Source organism: Solanum dulcamara, chromosome 2 (genome assembly GCF_947179165.1).
Source record: "Solanum dulcamara chromosome 2, daSolDulc1.2, whole genome shotgun sequence".
Lineage (NCBI taxonomy): Eukaryota > Viridiplantae > Streptophyta > Magnoliopsida > Solanales > Solanaceae > Solanum > Solanum dulcamara.
In genome coordinates this window covers 76,159,179-76,177,832 of record NC_077238.1, presented here as the reverse complement: position 1 = coordinate 76,177,832, position 18,654 = coordinate 76,159,179, and the positions used below count along the sequence as shown (strand labels likewise).

At 31.0% G+C, this 18,654-nt stretch overlaps 1 protein-coding gene across 1 annotated transcript; it reads right to left on the bottom strand.

Annotated features, from left to right (window-relative positions):
* Window positions 1–6,979: 6,979 nt before the first annotated feature.
* On the bottom strand, window positions 6,980–17,469 carry LOC129880786 (uncharacterized). Its single transcript, XM_055954980.1, has 17 exons — window positions 17,427–17,469; window positions 16,808–16,929; window positions 14,927–15,002; window positions 14,486–14,607; window positions 14,318–14,371; window positions 13,873–13,998; window positions 13,634–13,753; window positions 12,727–12,862; window positions 12,008–12,178; window positions 11,024–11,176; window positions 10,101–10,207; window positions 9,904–9,994; window positions 9,482–9,623; window positions 8,881–9,037; window positions 8,666–8,782; window positions 7,674–7,800; window positions 6,980–7,309 (listed from the first exon to the last, which is right to left on the bottom strand). The coding sequence occupies exons 2-17, from the start codon at window positions 16,915–16,917 to the stop codon at window positions 7,067–7,069; spliced, it is 2,052 nt and encodes a 683-aa protein (XP_055810955.1). The 5' UTR covers window positions 16,918–16,929; window positions 17,427–17,469; the 3' UTR covers window positions 6,980–7,066.
* Between the last annotated feature and the right edge of the window lie 1,185 nt (window positions 17,470–18,654).

Genomic DNA, 18,654 nt, shown 5'->3' with positions numbered 1-18,654 from the left:
AAACCCCTCAATTAGAACTATCCCTATTGGGTGGGAAAATCTGGTGCATATACTGGAGGAAGGCAAAGCAAGAATGAAGGTAAAGCAAGTCAGATGGAATTTCCCTCCACAAGGGTGGTGTGCTTGCAACACTGATGGAGCCTCTAGAGGTAACCCAGGGAGGAGTGCCTATGGTTTTTGTGTGAGAAATGCACAAGGAAATCTAATGTATGCTCAAGCAGGGGAAATTGGTTATGCCACCAATATAGAAGCAGAAATTGTGGCTCTACTGGAAGCCCTGAAGTATTGTAAGCAGCAAGGACTTAACAACATTATTTTTCAGACAGACTCACAAACTATACAAAAAATTTTAACTGGAGACTGGAAACCTCCATGGATTATAGCAGACTGGATACAACAAGTGGAGGAATACAAGAGGGATTTGGATGTCTTTTTCAAACATACCCTACGAGAAGCAAATAAATTGGCAGATGCTTTAGCCAACTATGCTCTAGACGAAGGACCAATGCAATGTTACTTGTTTAAGGATTTGACGATGCACATGAGAAGAATCCTAAACAGTGATAAAAGTCAAATCCCTTATCTAAGAATTAAGAAATACTGAAAGAGCCGGAGAAAAAAGGAAAAAGGGACTCACAATGAAAATGAAAATCAATTACAAAGAGGGGGAAAAAGATTTTGATTTCTTATATAATATTGTGTTAGTTCAATTTGTTTTTCTAGGATGCCTATTTTACAGGAGTACAGGAAAACACAAAAGGACTAATCAACACAAGGCAACAATTTCCCTAAGCAACAACAAATCAATTTCTTCAAGCACTCTAGTAACCACAATGGCGGAGAACAAAGCTCTTAGATGCAACAGATTCAACAGAGGGGAAGGGGACACATCAAAATATCTACACCAGAAGAGAATCAGAAAGAAACCAACTAAGCAGATTTGGTCATATCATCATCTTCACACCTCAATAAAAGAGGATCAACTGAAAGAACAAAAACAGAAACACGACAAGGAGAAGGACCATTTTCTACATGAAAAACAAAGCAACAAACACACATGCAGGGCTAAAAAACTCAAAAATCAACTAGATCGAAAGCAAATCAGAAGGAAACCAGCAGCAATTTGGCCTCTTCATCATATTCACAAACAATGGAAACAAAGAAGGAGGAAGACCAAGAGACGAGTTTTAGGAAGAGGAGCTACAGAGTTCCCCTCTTTTGACATTTCTGAGAGTTATCTCAGAAATGAGGATAGGAAGATGCCACGTACTTGGCAAGTAAAGAAAGACAAATATCTGTAAGGGGTCGTTTGGTGCATGAAATAAAAATTTCAAAATTTAAAAAAAAAAAAAATATACGAATTCTTATCTCTCTTTCTCATCTGCTCCTTTCTATTTTCTCTTACTCTCTCCTTCTTATTTTGCTAAATTAGTTTATTTTATAACACGTTATCAGCACGAGCCTCCATCATTTTGAGCTATTTTAAGAAGGTAACAAAATGGTAAGAATTTTATTTTCTTAAAATGTTGAATATCTCCAAATTTGCATTTGTTGCTCTTGATATATCTAGAAAAGACTACTCATCATGGGCACTAGATGTCGAAATACACCTAGAATCGATGGGTCTGACAGATACCATCAAAGATGACAATATGGCATCTAGTCAAGACCGTGTCAATGCCATGATATTTTTCTGCTACTATCTTGATGAGGGTTTAAAATTACAGTACCTCACATTAAATGACCCTCTTAAACTGTGGAAGAATCTAAAAGAAAGATATGACCACCTGAAGTTGGTCATCTTTCCATAGGCACATCATGATTGGCTTAATCTGAGATTAATGGATTTTAAAAATATAAATAAATATAATTCTGCCTTGTTTAGAATTATAGCACAGTTAAATTTATGCGGAGAAGAAATCACCGAGCAACATAAATTTGGAAAAACATACTCCATATTTCCACTCGCGAATATGCTCCTGCAGCAGCAATATCACGAAAAAGGGTTTAGAAAATATTCTGAATTACTTTCTCACATTTTTATTGTTGAACGCCACAATGAACTGTTAATGAAAAATCATGATAGTTGGTCCGTTGGTTCTTTGCCACTCCCTAAAGTGAATCAGGCAAACTATAATCAATGAGAAAGGGGTTATGACCCAGTCGTAGTCGAAGAAGAAATTATAATCATGATGCTAGGCTAGCACCGAAAAATGATTAACAATATAAAAAGAAGAGTGAAAAGCTAGAAGTAATACCAAAGAAAAATTCAAAAAGTATGTCATAGATGTGGAGGTATGGGGCACTAGTCACGGACCTGCCGGTCATCAAAATGTCTGGTTCAGCTATATCAGACATCCTTGAAGAGGGCATAAAATAATCTAGAGACAAACTTTATCTCTGAAGATAATATTGAGCCTATGCATCTGGATGTAACTGATTTCTTTAATTTTCCAGAAGAAAATATGAATATTGATAACCCTGAAAATATTTAAATAATTTTCTTTTTATTTGTCTGTACTAAATCATATGTTTATATTTTTCTAATTCATGTAAATAAATAAAATTTGTATAATGAGCCATGTATTAATTATAATGTTTACTTTATTTTTTTTGAAGAAAAATATGGATATGCCTCAAATTTTGTTTGGATCAATGATCAATCACGAGGATATTTGTGTAATTGATAGTAGAACGACTCATGCCATTTTAAAGACGAGAAATATTTTTTCTAACTTGCTTAGAAGAAAATCAAATGTTACTAAAATTTCTGGTAATTCAAAAATGATTGAAGGCTCCGGAAGAGCTACTATATTTCTGCCTAAGGGGACAAAGATTGTTACAGCAAGAAACCTGTTAAGTTTTAAAGATATCCGCAGAAATGGATATCATGTTGAGACACTAAATGAAATAAATATTAAATATCTTGATATAACCAAAATTGTCTAATGCCAGAAATATATTTTGGAAAAATTACCATCTTTGTCGTCTGGCCTATATTATGTCAAAATTAGTGCAATTGAAGCATATTTGATCGTAAACCAGAAGTTTACTGATCTAAATACATTTGTGCTATGACATGATCAAATAGGTCATTCTGGATTAATAATGATGAGATGAATTCTTGAAAATTCAATTGGATATCCGTTAAAGAACCTGAAGATTTTTACGATTGATGAATTTTTATGTGTTGCTTGTTATCAAGGAAAATTAATTGTCAAACCATCAACCCTAAAGGTTGACATCGAATATCTTGGCTTTTTAGAGCGTATATATGGGGATATATATAGACCTATTCATCCACCTAGTGGATTGTTTAGATATTTTATGGTCCTAATAGATACATCATCAAGATGGTCTCATGTGTGCCTCTTGTCATCTCGTAATCTGACGTTTGCGAAGTGGTTGACACAAATAATAAGATTAAGGGCGCAATTCTCAGATTATCCAATTAAGGCTATTCGCCTTGATAATGCTGGAGAATTTACATCCCAAGCTTTTGATGATTATTGCTTATCAATTAGGATAGAAATTGAACATCCTATTGCTTATGTTCATACTCAAAATTGTCAATTACTGTTTGGGGTCATGCTATCTTACATGCAGCAGCACTTGTACGTCTCACACCGATAAATTATAATAAATACTCTCCGTCGCAATTAGTATTTGGTCATGAGCCAAATATAGCCCATCTACGAATTTTTGATTTTGTGGTATACGTGCCTATAGTACCACCACAACGTACAAAGATGGGACCTCAACGAAGGTTAGGCATATATGTTGGGTTGACTCACCTTTCATAATTCGCTACATTGAACCGTTGAGAGGAGACTCATTTACTGCTCGATTTACAGATTTTCGATTTGATGAAATAACTTTTTCGCAATTAGGGGGAGAGAAAAAGGAACCCGAAAGAGAAATTGCACGAAAAGTTTTATCACTATTTCATTTTGATCCACATATCCGCACATGTGAACATGAGGTCCAGAAAATGATCCACTTACAGAAAATAACAAATCAAATGCCAGATGCATTTACTGATTTGTAATGGATAACTAAGTCACATATCCCTGCAGTGAATGTGCATGTCCGGATTGATGTCCCAAAAAGACTATCTACTAGTATTATAACTTCTGAATCCCAAACACGCCTGAAGCGTCGTAGACCATTAGGTTCAAAGGATAAAAATTCTAGAAAGAGAAGTGTGAGGAATAATAAAAATGATACTACAAAAGAACCTCCTGAAGAAGGTCAAGATTTGAGTAATCTTGATATTCCTGAAGAAACCAATGAGCCCAAGACTCAAGTGAATGAAGAACTTTCAATAAGTTCTATCAGTGATGAGATAAATTTAGATCGATCGAAAATCACGATTGATAATGTTTTTTTGCATATAATGTTGCACTTAACCTCATGCAAGATATTGAAAGTCTTGAGCCTAAATGCGTCGAAGAATGTCGACGTAGATGTGATTGGTCAGAATGACGAAAGACACTTCAATCAGAATTAGACTCACTTACTAAACGTGAGCTTTTTGGACTTGTAGTCCAAACCCCTGAAGGTGTAAAATCAGTTGGCTATAAATTGGTTTTTGTGCGAAAACGAAATGAGAGAAATGAAATTGTAAGATACAAAGCACGCCTTGTTGTACAAGGATTCTCTCAAAAACCTAGGGTCAATTATGAAGAAACATATTCACCTGTTATGAATGGAATAACTTTTCAATATCTCATCAGTTTAGCTGTACATAAAAATCTTGAAATATATCTAATGGATGTAGTTACAGCTTACCTTTATAGTTCACTTGATAATGAAATTTACATGAAAATCTAGAAGGATTAAAATTGCTTGAAGCATGTACTAAGTCTCGGGAAATGTACTCAATGAAACTGCAAAGATCATTATATGGTCTGAAACAATTAGGGCGTATGTGGTATAATCGCCTTAGTGAGTATTTGATAAATGAAGGTTATATAAATGATGTCATTTTTTCATGTGTTTTTATTAAGAAAATGGAATCAGAGTTTGTTATACTCGCCGTTTATGTTGATGACATAAATCTCATTGGAACCCCTAAAGAGGTCTAAAAGGTGGTTGAATATCTAAAGAAAGAATTTGAGATGAAATACCTTGGAAAGACAAATTTTTTGTCTAGGTCTGCAAATTGAATATTTAGCAGATGGGGTATTTGTCCACCAATCTGCCTACACTGAAAAAATCTTAAAACGATTTTACATGGACAAAATACATTCATTAAGTACTCCAATAGTTGTTCAATCACTTGAAGTGGATAAAGTTCCATTTCGACCTCTAGAAGAGAATGAAGAACTTCTTGGTCCAGAAGGACCATATCTCAGTGCTATTGGTTCACTTATGTATCTTCCTAACGCAATCAGACCTGATATAATATTTTCTGTTAATTTGCTGGCAAGGTATAGTTCATCCCCAACGCGAAGGCATTGGAACGATATCAAGCATATTTCGTGATACCTAAAGGGTACTATTGATATGGGTTTGTTTTATACTAACAAAGGTTGTGCAGACCTTATTGGTTATGCAGATGCATGTTATTTATCAGACCCACATAAAGCTCGATCGCAAACATGCTATCTATTTACACACACAGGAATTGTTATATCATGGCGATCTACAAAGCAGTCTATTGTTATCACTTCTTCAAATCATGCTGAAATAATAACAATTCATGAAGCAAGTAGAGAGTGTAAGTGGTTGATATTGATGATACAGTTCATCAAAAAAAGATGCGGCCTGAAAAATGATGTCGAAGTATCCACAGTGATATTTGAAGACTGCTGCATGCATAACTCAATTGAAAGGTGATTTCATAAAAGGAGACAGAACGAAACATATTTCACCAAAATTATTCTTCACACATGATCTCCAGAAGAATGGTGATATTGATGTACAACAAGTTCGCTCAAGTAATAATCTTGCAGATTTATTCACCAAGGCATTACCAACATCAACTTTTAAGAAGCTAAAATATAAGGTTTTGAATGCATCGTCTCCAAAATATCAAATGAAGTTTTCATCAGGGGGAGTAAAATACGTGTTGTACTCTTTTTTCCTTAACCAAGGTTTTGTCCTACTGGATTTTTTTGGTAAGGTTTTAATGAGGCAACACTCAAGGCGTATTATCAGATGTGTGTTCTTTTTTTTCTTCACTAGACTTTTTTCCACTGAGTTTTTCCTAGTAAGATTTTAATGAGACACAACATCTATGAATATTGAAAATAATTATATATATATTTGTTCTTTCACTAGAATTTTTCTTTTCTATGGACATCCAAGGGGAGTATTATGATATAATATAATAAGTGAATGTCATTTTTATGTGGAGCCCACTTTGAGTGGGCAAGTTGCCCACCAGTTTTTCTCTTTTTTTTTTGGCTATAAAATGCCATACTCTGGCAATGAAAAACATATACGAATTTTGATCTCTCTTTCTCATATGCTCCTTTCTATTTTCTCTTACTCTCTCCTTACGAGGTAAATTCCACTCCATTATAATAATTTGTAAATCACATGGAAAAGATAGACTGCACTAGACAAGCTCCGTGAGAATTTGAATACAAGATGATTCTTTTTCTATTTTAAAGATCCATTACTTTAATTAACTTGCCCTGCTGTAGATATCACACGTAACATGTTTTATATATTTCTAAAGAGTAACACGAAAAGAATTTGATGCCATTAAGAAAAATTATCTTATATAGAATGATAATGAAATCTGTATCAAAATATAATATGCAACCAAATTTGAAGAAAGAATCAACTTAACTATCATACTATTACAATTAAGAATAATTAAGCTATATGCTTACAGAACTTTCCAAGGTAATCAATTACAAAGAATTATGATAATCAATAAAGAAATTAACTTGATTGTAATCCCCTTTAAATATGAATCGATTTTTATTATCCTCCCTACCCCCCCCCCCCCCAATATCATGGAAGAAAAAAGAAAATACTATTAACATATTGAGGTAATTAAAATGGAAAATCCTCCTAATTATATATGTAATTATGTATAATATTCACTTGATTAATTTTGTTGTGGAGGTCCTTCCAAACGAATGTAGTCATATTGATGGCCAAAGAAAGGATTACCACCTTTAATTTGGTTCAAATATATTGTATTTTCTCCCTTTTGTAGTTGTAACCCTTGAATTTGAAAATTAAAGAGCCAATATAATCCATGTATTCCATGTCTAGCTATTGCATTACTCCTCCCAATTGATGGAGTTTCAAAGTGAGGTATTGATCTAGATGGGTTGTTGATCCTCCCCTAAAATTGCAAGAAAAAAAAACATGTTATTTTTAAAGAAAAGAAATCATTTGCAAAGTAATACAAACTTTATTCTATTTTATTGCTTTAAGCATTGACTACTCGACTAAACTAGAGTTTCGTGCTGTGTTGATTTACCAGAAGTCTAAATCGTTTTCTATGAAGGGTTTTATACTTCATCTTTGTTTGCGTATTCAGACTATTCTTTCTGAATTAAAAAAAATGGAGGTAGGAGAATGGAAAATGAGGGAGAAGATTACGAGGTGATTGAGGAATCTAACCCTCGTCAACAAGGTGAATGTTTTTGAATTTTGTAATGTGGATAAATTGTTAATGAGAAACTCAGTCTGGGCTATATATATACCTGCAAATGGGAATAGGTTGCAGAAGCCAGTGCCACACGTAGTGTATAAGTTCCCTTTGGATCAACACTTGGGAGTTTGAATGAAATTTGCCATGTTGTTGGGATATAATTCTTGCTTCTAGTTCTCCTGCAATGCAATATAAGAGACAACAAAACTTAGAAGATATAGAACATATTTAATTACTTGAAGCTATGTAAAAAGTAGAGGGAAATATGACCATTAAAGGTTACGGTGGGGTGATAAGTACATCCCTTCATCTTTAATTAGTGGTCTCAAGTGTGAGCCTTGGATATATAATCGTCTTTAGTAGGGAGTATTTTACCTCCAAGATGGGATTTGCCGTGTTTTTTTTGAAAATGAACCTTGGGCATAATAACTCAACCTCAAAAGATAGTTCAAGGGGCGAGAATTGTCCAAGATCGTATAACAAATCCAAATTCCTCATCCTCACCGATGTGGGACTCAACACCTCCCCCCCTCCCCACCCTACCTTCTCCATACTCAAAACTGGACATCTAGAGCCTAGACATATAAGATGAGAGCACATCATCAAGTAAAAAAATGAGCTGGAATGGGCGTGACTCCTCACTTCTAGAGCTTGCTTTTGCCGTTAAGTTATGTCCTAAGTCTATTTTCTTAACATGTTATTGGAGCCCGTCCATCTCAATATTTTGGTTTACCCATTGTTGAGCTTCCATATCATATTATCCGCACTTCAGTTGGTAGGCCTGGATGTAGGGGGGTGGCATGGGGTGGGGTTATTTTTCCATATTGGCTCATTAGAGATGAGATGCTTTTTTTTATATGATGCTGGACAAATTCTCACTTTATAAGCTAAATTTTGAGATTAAATTAGATCCAAAATTCATTTCTTTTCTCACCGTGCACATCCGAATTAATCGGGTCAAAATCAAAAGTAATTAACACAAACTAAAATTTTGAAGAAAAAAAGTGAAATATGAATGTTAGTACTACTACTAATTATAATCACCTGGTTACATGAGCAAAGAACCAATCTTTTCGATAATCACTAACACCAACTTTATACACCAAATCTTTATTTGGATACAAATCAGTGTATCGATCCCACAAACCATATTGCCTAAATCTGTTGACATTAAAAACTATAGTCAAGTTTATTTTTAGATAAAATGAAACTATAAAAAAAAAAAAATTAAGCAAATATAAGATAAAAGGGAAACTGACTTTTGTGTAGTATTGTTGAATAATTGATTTGTGAGGGCAGGCAATGGATCAGGCACAAAAAATTCTGCAGCAGTCCTATCAGGAATGCCAATTTCCCATAAAGTTGGACCATTTCTTGGAGGATCATAAATTAGGGGACCTAAGTTTATATTACTTCCTGCAATAATAAATTCATGTTAGAAATTGTTTAAGTAAATTATTTAAATTTTAGTTTCTATAATCTTTTACATTATCAGATCACTTAAAAAATAAGTACAAATAGCTTTCCATAGAAAGTCATGAGATTATAACGATTTGCAAGCTAGTTTGTCGCATCCGATAACTGGCTAATATTATTAATGTATATACCTTGAATACGAAAGAACTAAAACTTAACTTTCACATTTTTTTTAAAGAAAATACAAAAGAAGGTTAAAGGTTGGGTTATATCGGGGTTATGACATATTATTTTATCAATCTTGACCCAAGCAAATTTTAGAAGGTTGAATTATGACTCATTTACTAATTTGATCCGTCTTAATTGACGTATTCAATTCACCTATTTGTCACCACTATATTAAATTCATAATCTTAAAGTAGAAGGGGAAAAAAGAAAGAGGACCTTGTTTGACATTGATGTCATGGTTGTATTTGTAATCTCCAATAATTCCAGGGACCCAAGAATACAAATTATAAGTTCCAGGTCTAACACCACTAATGCTGAAGTGTCCAGTCTCATCTGTTTGGGTCCAAAATTGATAACCCTGAGAGGAAACAATACATTAGAGTCGATAAATTATATGTCCTTTGGTTGAATCATAAGGACTTACTTCAATTTTAAAGCGAAACTAGAGGAACGAAAGGAATCCAAAAATCACAACGTACACAAAATTGACGATTATTCATATTGAACAAGTTATGTACACAAAATTGACGATTATTCAAATTTCGTCATAAGATAATTATTAACCCCTTGATGAAAATTTTATTTCCGCCACTACAGAATTTGAAGGGAAACTTTTATAAACATTGAATGGGCCTTACTTTAGTCTCATATTGCCATGACCCAACATCTCCGGGAAGTGCTAATCCAATATATGCAGATTTTGCATAGACAAGATTTTTGTTTATGTACCTAAATAAGATTAATTTGTAAAAAAAAAAAAAAAAAAAAAAAAACTTTCGTTAATATTTTCTTCATAATACTTTACAATATAACCATGGTAAATTAATTAAAGTACCTGTCTCGTACGAATAATTGACCTCTAACTGTACCCCGTTCATTTGAATGGGGATAATCAACAGATTCTGGGAAATCATATGGCCATTTTGCAGTTTCTTCTTGCATCTGCAGAGTAATAAATTAAATTCACACGAGTTTAATTTATGTATACTGACAATATATAGTTATTTCACATCATCGGTTTAAGTTACCTACATCAACGTGTAACTATGCATATAACAAGTCTAATATATATAGTAACTTAAACCATAGAGTAAAATTAATTAATAACCTAGTTTAACTAGTTAAAATACATTGGGGTTGTTTGGTTGGTGGTATGATATGGAATAGACAAGGATATTCTATGTAGTTATTTTATTTCATCATTCATATGAGATAACTTATTCCACCATTTATACTAAAATGATGAAATAAAATAATCCTGAATTAAATAATATCCATTACCAAAAACAATATAAAATAATTATATAAAATATCCCGAAATTTATAATCCTTATCTCAACAACCAAACGACTTCTAAAACTTTTTACAATGTTATTAAGTTAAATCCTTTTGAATATGCTAGTTAATGTGACTCTCTCTTAGTCTCTTTTTTTTTGCGACAATTATTTAGCGGGCAGTAATTTAATTGCCACTATATTTTATTTAGCGAGAATAATATAATATGAATATTTCTATCCAATACTCAATATTAATGCCGCGAACGGCTTTAACGATTTTGATGTAATGATTAACTCAATTCCCACTAAAAAAATAATCTACTGTCACTAATTAAATGTCTCTTTTATTGTAGTGACATGAAGTTTAATTAAAAAATTAAATGAAACTTTCAAAATTTGTAATTCTAAATATGCATCAGATAGGATGTTAATTACTAAATATAGAAGAAAATAATATTTATAGAAGGATGAATGAATTTACCTGTCTTTTAGCATCTTGCCAAAGTGTAGGGTGGTTGTCACTAGAATCAGAGTTAAGGTAGAAGAAAACAGGCCCAAAAACTTTTTTCCATGGCTCTCCTTCTTTTATTGTGACTCCCAACTCTGGCCCAGCATAATGTCCACTGAAAAATACCTGTAAAAGAAGATGAATATTGCTAAAATATTTGAAAATATTTTTAATTAATTGATTTTTTTATATATATGAAGAATTGATCTGAATAGATGCTCACTCAATCACATAAATTTAGACATAGATGATAGATATATAATATGTGTATAATTATGAATAATTAATATATAATTTTTGTATATCACCTAGAAAAAGTAAACTATGGATCACTAGCTATTATATAAAGATTCCTTTTATTTATATTTAATTTATTAGGAATCTCAATTTTAAGTTCAATTGTTTTAAAAAAATTAATATATATATATATATATATATATATATATATGGAAGGCTTTGTTACCTTTAGAGAATTTACTCAACGAGAATCTAAATTAGTTTGAATCTAAATTAGTAGAGATAATAAGTTTTGGATATAACTATCTTTTAGTATCAAATGTGGGGCTAGATTGAATTTAAACATATCAAAATATAGTGAAATTAATAAATAAGCAAGTCATTTACATAAATTGAGATTACAACAAATGTGTCAAGCTGGATTAAATAAGGGATCAATGCCCAACCCCCTTCCCTCATTATGACATAATTATTTAATTTTCTTTAATTGTTTTCTTATAATTACTTTAACTACTTAATATTTTTTTATATAATTATATACAACCTATCAAATAAATAAGTGTTCAAAGAAGTACTTATTTAGATTAAGTTATTCATGCGAGCTCAACTTTTAGGTGATTAACATGTTCAGCTTAACACGAGTTAGACGAATTATATTTTCATCGACTAATTTTAACATATATCTGAATACATAACAAATGAAAAAGAAAGATAATTTACCGCTAACGAGGTGGGACCAGCATGAGAAGTGAGATCTAGCTTTGTGGGTCCACCATTACGATCTTCATAACTAGGTGTTATAACCCAAAATCCTACGTGTGGAGTATTGCAAACCCATCCATGTACTTTTACATCCTTATTCTCAAATGAATATTGGTACTTGTCATCCACCTAATATGAAAAATAAATAAAATGACATGGTAATTAAACAAAAATGTATTAATTAGGGATTGTTTGGTTACCAAAATTAACAAATTATTTCCGATATAAAATTGAGGATGTGAGGGCTGCTCAATTAGTTGAGCATCCTTCATTTTTCGCGTGTGGTGAGGGATCGAATCTCATTTCTCTCCCTCTACTCCATGTGAGGTTGCTCAGTTTATGGTTGAGTATCCTTCATCCCTCACTTGGATGAGTGATCGAATCTCAACCCCTTAAAAACAATATTAGTATAGTTTCAAACAATAATTATATTATTATTTTATATTAAGTTCAACGCAGATCATCAACTTACAGGAGAATTAGCTTCACAAAAATTAAATTATCTTAATGAACAAAATAACCTTCATTTCAATCTTTCTATTTTATTATATATTAACGACTTTTATATTATGCATCGCAAATGCAACGAAACAGCTGATTAATTTTAAATATTACTATAATATGATTTAATTATAGATAGACAATTTTATAATTTTTAATAATTAAATTATTTTTACCTCTCCCTTAAGTTTAGGATTGGATGGATTTGTTAGTCTCACAGCTTCTCTGTAGTCAAGTATTTGCCCATCAGATCGATCTTCATCTGTTGGCATCATTCTTTGAATGTCATCTGATATTGCCATATAATGGAACCTAAAAATATTTCAAATTCAATTAAATTAATACAAGAAATGACATGTATAATATACGCTTTCTCTCGTGACAGAGTCATAATTTTTATTAAGGTTGTGCAATATATGAAGAAGTTATAAACACATGAATAAGTCAAGGGAGTTCAACATTTACTATATATAAAAAATAACTTTAACTATGTATAAACAGTGTAATTTTTGCCAAAAAGGATTCAGATGAACCCTTGGACCCTTGTGAACTAGCTCTGCCCCTTGCTCTCTTCTTGCCAATTCTACTAAAATAAATTAATTTTTTATTTTTACTTGTTCACTATAACATATTAAAAGAAAAACAAACTTTTTACCCCAATCTTAAGATTAACTACTAATTTTCTAAATTATTTTCCAAGGCTTTTTGAAATGTTAATAAATAGTCATGGCCTCATGGGTATTATAGTATAAATATATGCACATCATTTATTATTTTTTAAAAAGAATTATGAACAGGTAAAAGTAAAGGAGTAGAGTAATATATAGAACTTTTTATAATCTTCTGATTGTGAAACTTTATAGGTTGTAAGATGTAAAAGGAGGTAAGGTTGTATTATGTCCCTTTCCATTAATTAAATTGTATATTTTTTTTGAATTTACTGACTTGGTAGGAGTTTTGCCAAACCCTCTATCACCACGGGAGGTGAAAGTCCAAGTGAATGAATTTCCATTTTTTTTAAAAAAAAATTCAAGTATGATATGATAAATTCTAAAAATAAAATATAAATGATTGGAATCTTACATAGATCTTTTGAGCTTAATGGCAATTCTGGCTTCTTCAAGAGTTAGGCTGGGCCAGCCCTTTAAGTGTTCAAATATCCCATATGAATAAAATCCAGAACTTCCCCTCAACATAACAAACCTGAAATTTAATTTAATTTTATCAAATTAATTAATTTTTTTATTAGTACCATTTTAACCTTATAAATTAGGTAGTAATAATGATTATTTTGAATAAATAAATTTTAAAAAAAAGCTTACCTTTTGTCAATGTTTAGTGGAAGATCATGGGCAGTTCCATTAATTGAAGGATTCCATGTTTTTGTAAAAGAAACTTCCACTTTGTTTTTTTCCTGTGCAATTACTCTGAATTTTATCCCAAAAAGCCTGCAAAATATTTTTATTTGCATGGTTAATTCTTATAAATCATATCCCATCAGTCCAAATTTACATGGTATTGGTCGGATTTCGAAAGTCAAACGAATTTTTCTTCGATAACAATTTTTTTCGTGTCTTCTAAATAATTTTGAATTTTGAATTATTTGATTTATATATATGTTTTACGTAGTTTTCAAATATATAAATTTTATTTGTAAAAATATAAAAAATTCTATGATAGAATAAAAGAGTTCGACTCTCAAATCCAAAAAATATTACATAAATTAAAACAGAGAAAATATTATGAAAAAGAATAATAATAACTTACATATCAAAAGTGTGATCTTTGTCTCCAGGACTTTCCCACACGGTATCCCAATATCTACATTATTTATAAATTGATTAAATCATTCATTTTCAAACCTTTTTTTTTGGTTCTTATCTTTTAATTTATATTTTTTTTTAAAATAGAAAAAAATTCTTATAATTAACTTACCCTCTATTTGTATCTTTGAAATCTGTCTCTAGTATATTATCAATACCATTGTAACGCACACCAGCAATGGATCCAGTTGGATTAGTTAGGGTAACTTTGACAATGCCATTATCCATCATTACCTAGTAATTTTTTGAATTTTAGCTCAACAATTAAATAAGATATATATCAAAGATAAAAATAAATAAATGGATTTGGCCAAACTATTGTTCAAAATCACATAAAGAGATCTTTTAATCCCTCCATAGTCGATGCGGGAGAAATGCAATAGTACCACCGTATTCTCATGATGCTGGTCAATTAGAGCGTGAACAATATAATATAGTGGCCTAACATTGAGTAAATTATAAATTGGGATGGATCTGATTAATTGGTTTATACTAATAGTGTGTTTATATATAATCCAAGCTCTAATAAGAATTAGTGAAAGTGGATACTTACATAATTACGTGAGACAAGCAGTTTGACAGGAGGAGAAGTTGATGACAACTTTTGACTAATGTTTAGTGGGGTATGCCTGCAATTAGGATTTAACAAAAGAGAAGAAAAATTGGATATAAGTTTACAACTAAACCATTATAAACCCTTTAAAAAGAACATAACTAATGTGAGATGTAGTATTTTCTAATAATAATACACTTCAAAACAAAATTAGAAGATAATATTGTGTAACATAATAGAATTTGACAATATAAAAGAAGTCAACCTATGCAAATTAAAATTAATATCCCCAATACCATATGTTTAATTTACGTTGATAGAGATACGATTCTGAAAGTAATAGTCTTAACCACTTGTAATATAATCTATTTCAGACACCAATTTGACTTGTTAGATTTTTTTAAAAAAAAATTGGGTTTAACCACCAACAGTAGCTTGTTGTGTCAATTGATACCCCTTAATTGAAAAATTATACTAGATATAGTTAACATTTTATATATATATATTGAAGCTTCTTAAAAGAAGTTTATTCATCTACTTAATTCCCCGTATTTTGACTCTACTTAATGAAAACCACCCACTGTTCCAAATTCATTGCCCTGACTAATTTGAATTTGTGCTTATAACGTGGTAAAACAAATTCTACATACAAAATTTTCATTTTAGGGTTCAAATTCGAGACCGGGTTTTTACCACATATATTCCAACACGCATGCTTGCAAGTTGTGAAGGTTTGCTGACTTGCCATACCTAAGGAATTGGTTGTTCAACCAATTCATACAATTTGTAAAACTAAAGTATGTTGTTCAAGATATAGGTACAATGTGAAAGAAGAAATAACTAATTATTATGACTTTCATGCTAGCTAGAGAAAACAGTACTTAAATGGATGGAACTTTTTTGATCAATTGTGAATTATTGACTTTTTACCTTTTAGGATGTATAGAATAGTCATCATTGCATGAAAGTAAACAAGAAATAAACAAGTAAAGTTGAATTCTTATCAATTGTTATGTTTGATGGCTTAATTAATTATTATGAACCAAGTTACAAATGCATGAGTTTTCTACTCCAATATAATTAATCATATCATTATAATTTATGAAAGATCGTTCATAAAGAGTTTGAAATAACAAACGATGGCCGCATCACTTTTAATTTCTTCTCATTCTATAAGATTTTTATATAAGAAACACCTAACACTATAAATTATATAACTCATTTTCAGTTTTGGACCTAGCCTTGCACGAATTTATCTTTCGGGCTCATATCAAGCTCCAAAAGCGCGCATATCATATCATATGTACTTGAATTATGCCTTATAAAACTCTTCACTTTCCTCTCTCATTTTAATGTAGGAATTCGCTAAATAAGATCTCATGTGCACCTCATCTTTAGAAGCTTGCCAACCTAGAAGTCTGTCAGTCACTAAGTTTTGCCTCACCATCGATGTGTTAAGGGTATAGACTCTAATACCATATTTTTCATGACCCATATCTATGACACGTATTGTCTGTTTTGGGTTTGGACTCACACGAATTTGTCTTTCGAGCTATACCACGTCAAGCCCCAAAAGAGCGCATACTACATAAACTTAAATTATGTCTTATAAATATCTTCTCTTCCCTCTCACATTCAGATGTGAGATTCGCCTAAAATGTCATGTGCATCTCATCTTCATAAGCTTGGCAGCCTAAAACCTAATAACGAATTGACCAAAGTTTGACTTTGATACACAAGAAGGAAGTGTAAGCCCAAAACCTTAATTAAATCAAAGGGATTGAGTGACCAAGAACATTATACATCCCTCTAAAAATTCTTACACAACTTATAATGAGAATCAAGCATTCTTTAAAAAGAACAAGTTATCGTAAAGTGTACCTAAAATGGTCCGTTCTTGAACCATTAACAAGCAAGAAAAACTGGAAAACTATTGCACAAAACCATAAAACAAGATGCTGTAGTTGCCTCTTCCACCCTATCTTATTCATCTTTTTTTAACTCTGCAACACACGTAAAAAATAACGTCAACGTTAATAACTGAGTACAGAGCTTAAGAAAAAAAAAGAACTTGTGATGTTAAATATATATTCCATGAAATTTCAGTGACTATAAAAACATATCATTAAAGAAAAAATGAAAAAAAAATTGAAGTCATGATTTCCAAATATATAAATATATCACCTTTAAATTAACTAATAAGAAAATAGTATCATGTTTCATATAGGACGTATTAGAAGCGGCCATGCAAGAAAATATGGTAAAAACTTATGTGTATCAGGTGTTTACAACGAATCATATTAACTTATCAGTGATTTAATGAGGTGGCCAGAATATATACAATAATTAAGCGTTAGTGAAAGAAGTGGACAAACAAATACATATCATTCATCTATTAGTCGAATATAAACATCGATGTTGATAATTAGTTTTTACCAACAAAAAAAAAAGTTTGATGCTAAAGGGATTAGAAAGAAAAAAAAAAAGGTTGCATGCATACCTTAATCACAAGAAATGAGAGAAAAATTATAGAAATGAATTCCTTATAATTAATCTTCAAATATATATATATATATATATAGGCTTCAAATCTTATAGGTTTAGATGGTCTAATATTATTGTAACATAATAGTGCAGTTAGTATATGGAAATCTAGCTGAATCCTATACCAAAAAAAGTGTGTTTTGTTTATTTTATTATATACAGTTTATTTATAGTAAAAATAATATAATTTTATGTTGAATAGAATGTTGACTTTTTAGTTGTATTAGGTATTTACTGTTGACCAGTGTGCTTTTTTAATTGGGCAAAAACGCAGACGTGGGGTTCTTTTTATACACGGCAGTTGCTACAAAATATAAAACAAAAAAATACCAGAATTGTTGTAATTTATGCATTAGCAGACATTTAGTTTTTCACGTTTTGGAAAGTTCCAAAATATTTGACACAATTAGAAATTTATAATAAATTACCTATATAAATATTCACAATTTTAAGTACATAAATCAATTGAAATAGGTATACTTTAAAATATATATGATAGATCTACTCTCTCCATTCTAAAATAAGTGTTATTTTTTTTTCTAGAGTTAATTTGACAATTGAATTTAGATCAACTTAATATTTTTTTTTAAAAATAAGATTTAGATATTCAATTTTTTTTTACAAACAATAGTATAAATTACATTTATTCTCATGTCAAAATGTTAATCAAAGAGAGCGAAGAGTGATGGATAATATGGGAGGAAGAAAGTAGTATTTTCTATATAAAAGTAATTTTTTTCAATTATTAAAAAATCACCTTACTTAGTACGTTAAGATACCATTCCACATGAAGGCTATGCCATTCCTAGACTATTGCTAGATTAATTAGGCAATAAAGAAGAAGAATTTTTAAAAAAGTCATACTAAGGAGGTGGTTTCTACCCAAAAATATTAATGAAATACGGAGCCCATTCTGAATGCTTCTACGATCCAAAAAATCACTTCAATGTTTATCTCTTCTACAATTAATAATAATACATTTATTATATCAAATACTGGTATTTATTTATTTTTTAATCTAAATAGAGCGTCTAGCAGCCTTTTATTAATAGTAATAAAATGGTTTTTTAAAAATTAAATACTGGTAATTAACCTCTCTTGTTAAATTTAATTTTGTATTTAATTCTAAGGAACTATGTTTTTTTTTTCCTGATTAAAATATCGATTTATTATCTTATGGGAAG

Excerpts from the sequence above, each read along its gene's own strand:
- LOC129880786 (XM_055954980.1), bottom strand. The coding sequence starts at position 16,917 with ATGAATAAGATAGGGTGGAAGAGGCAACTACAGCATCTTGTTTTATGG. Across the intron at positions 14,372-14,485 it reads TTCAAAGATACAAATAGAGG|ATATTGGGATACCGTGTGGG; the intron begins GTAAGTTAATTA and ends TAAATAATGTAG. Across the intron at positions 10,208-11,023 it reads GGCAAGATGCTAAAAGACAG|ATGCAAGAAGAAACTGCAAA; the intron begins GTAAATTCATTC and ends ATTACTCTGCAG.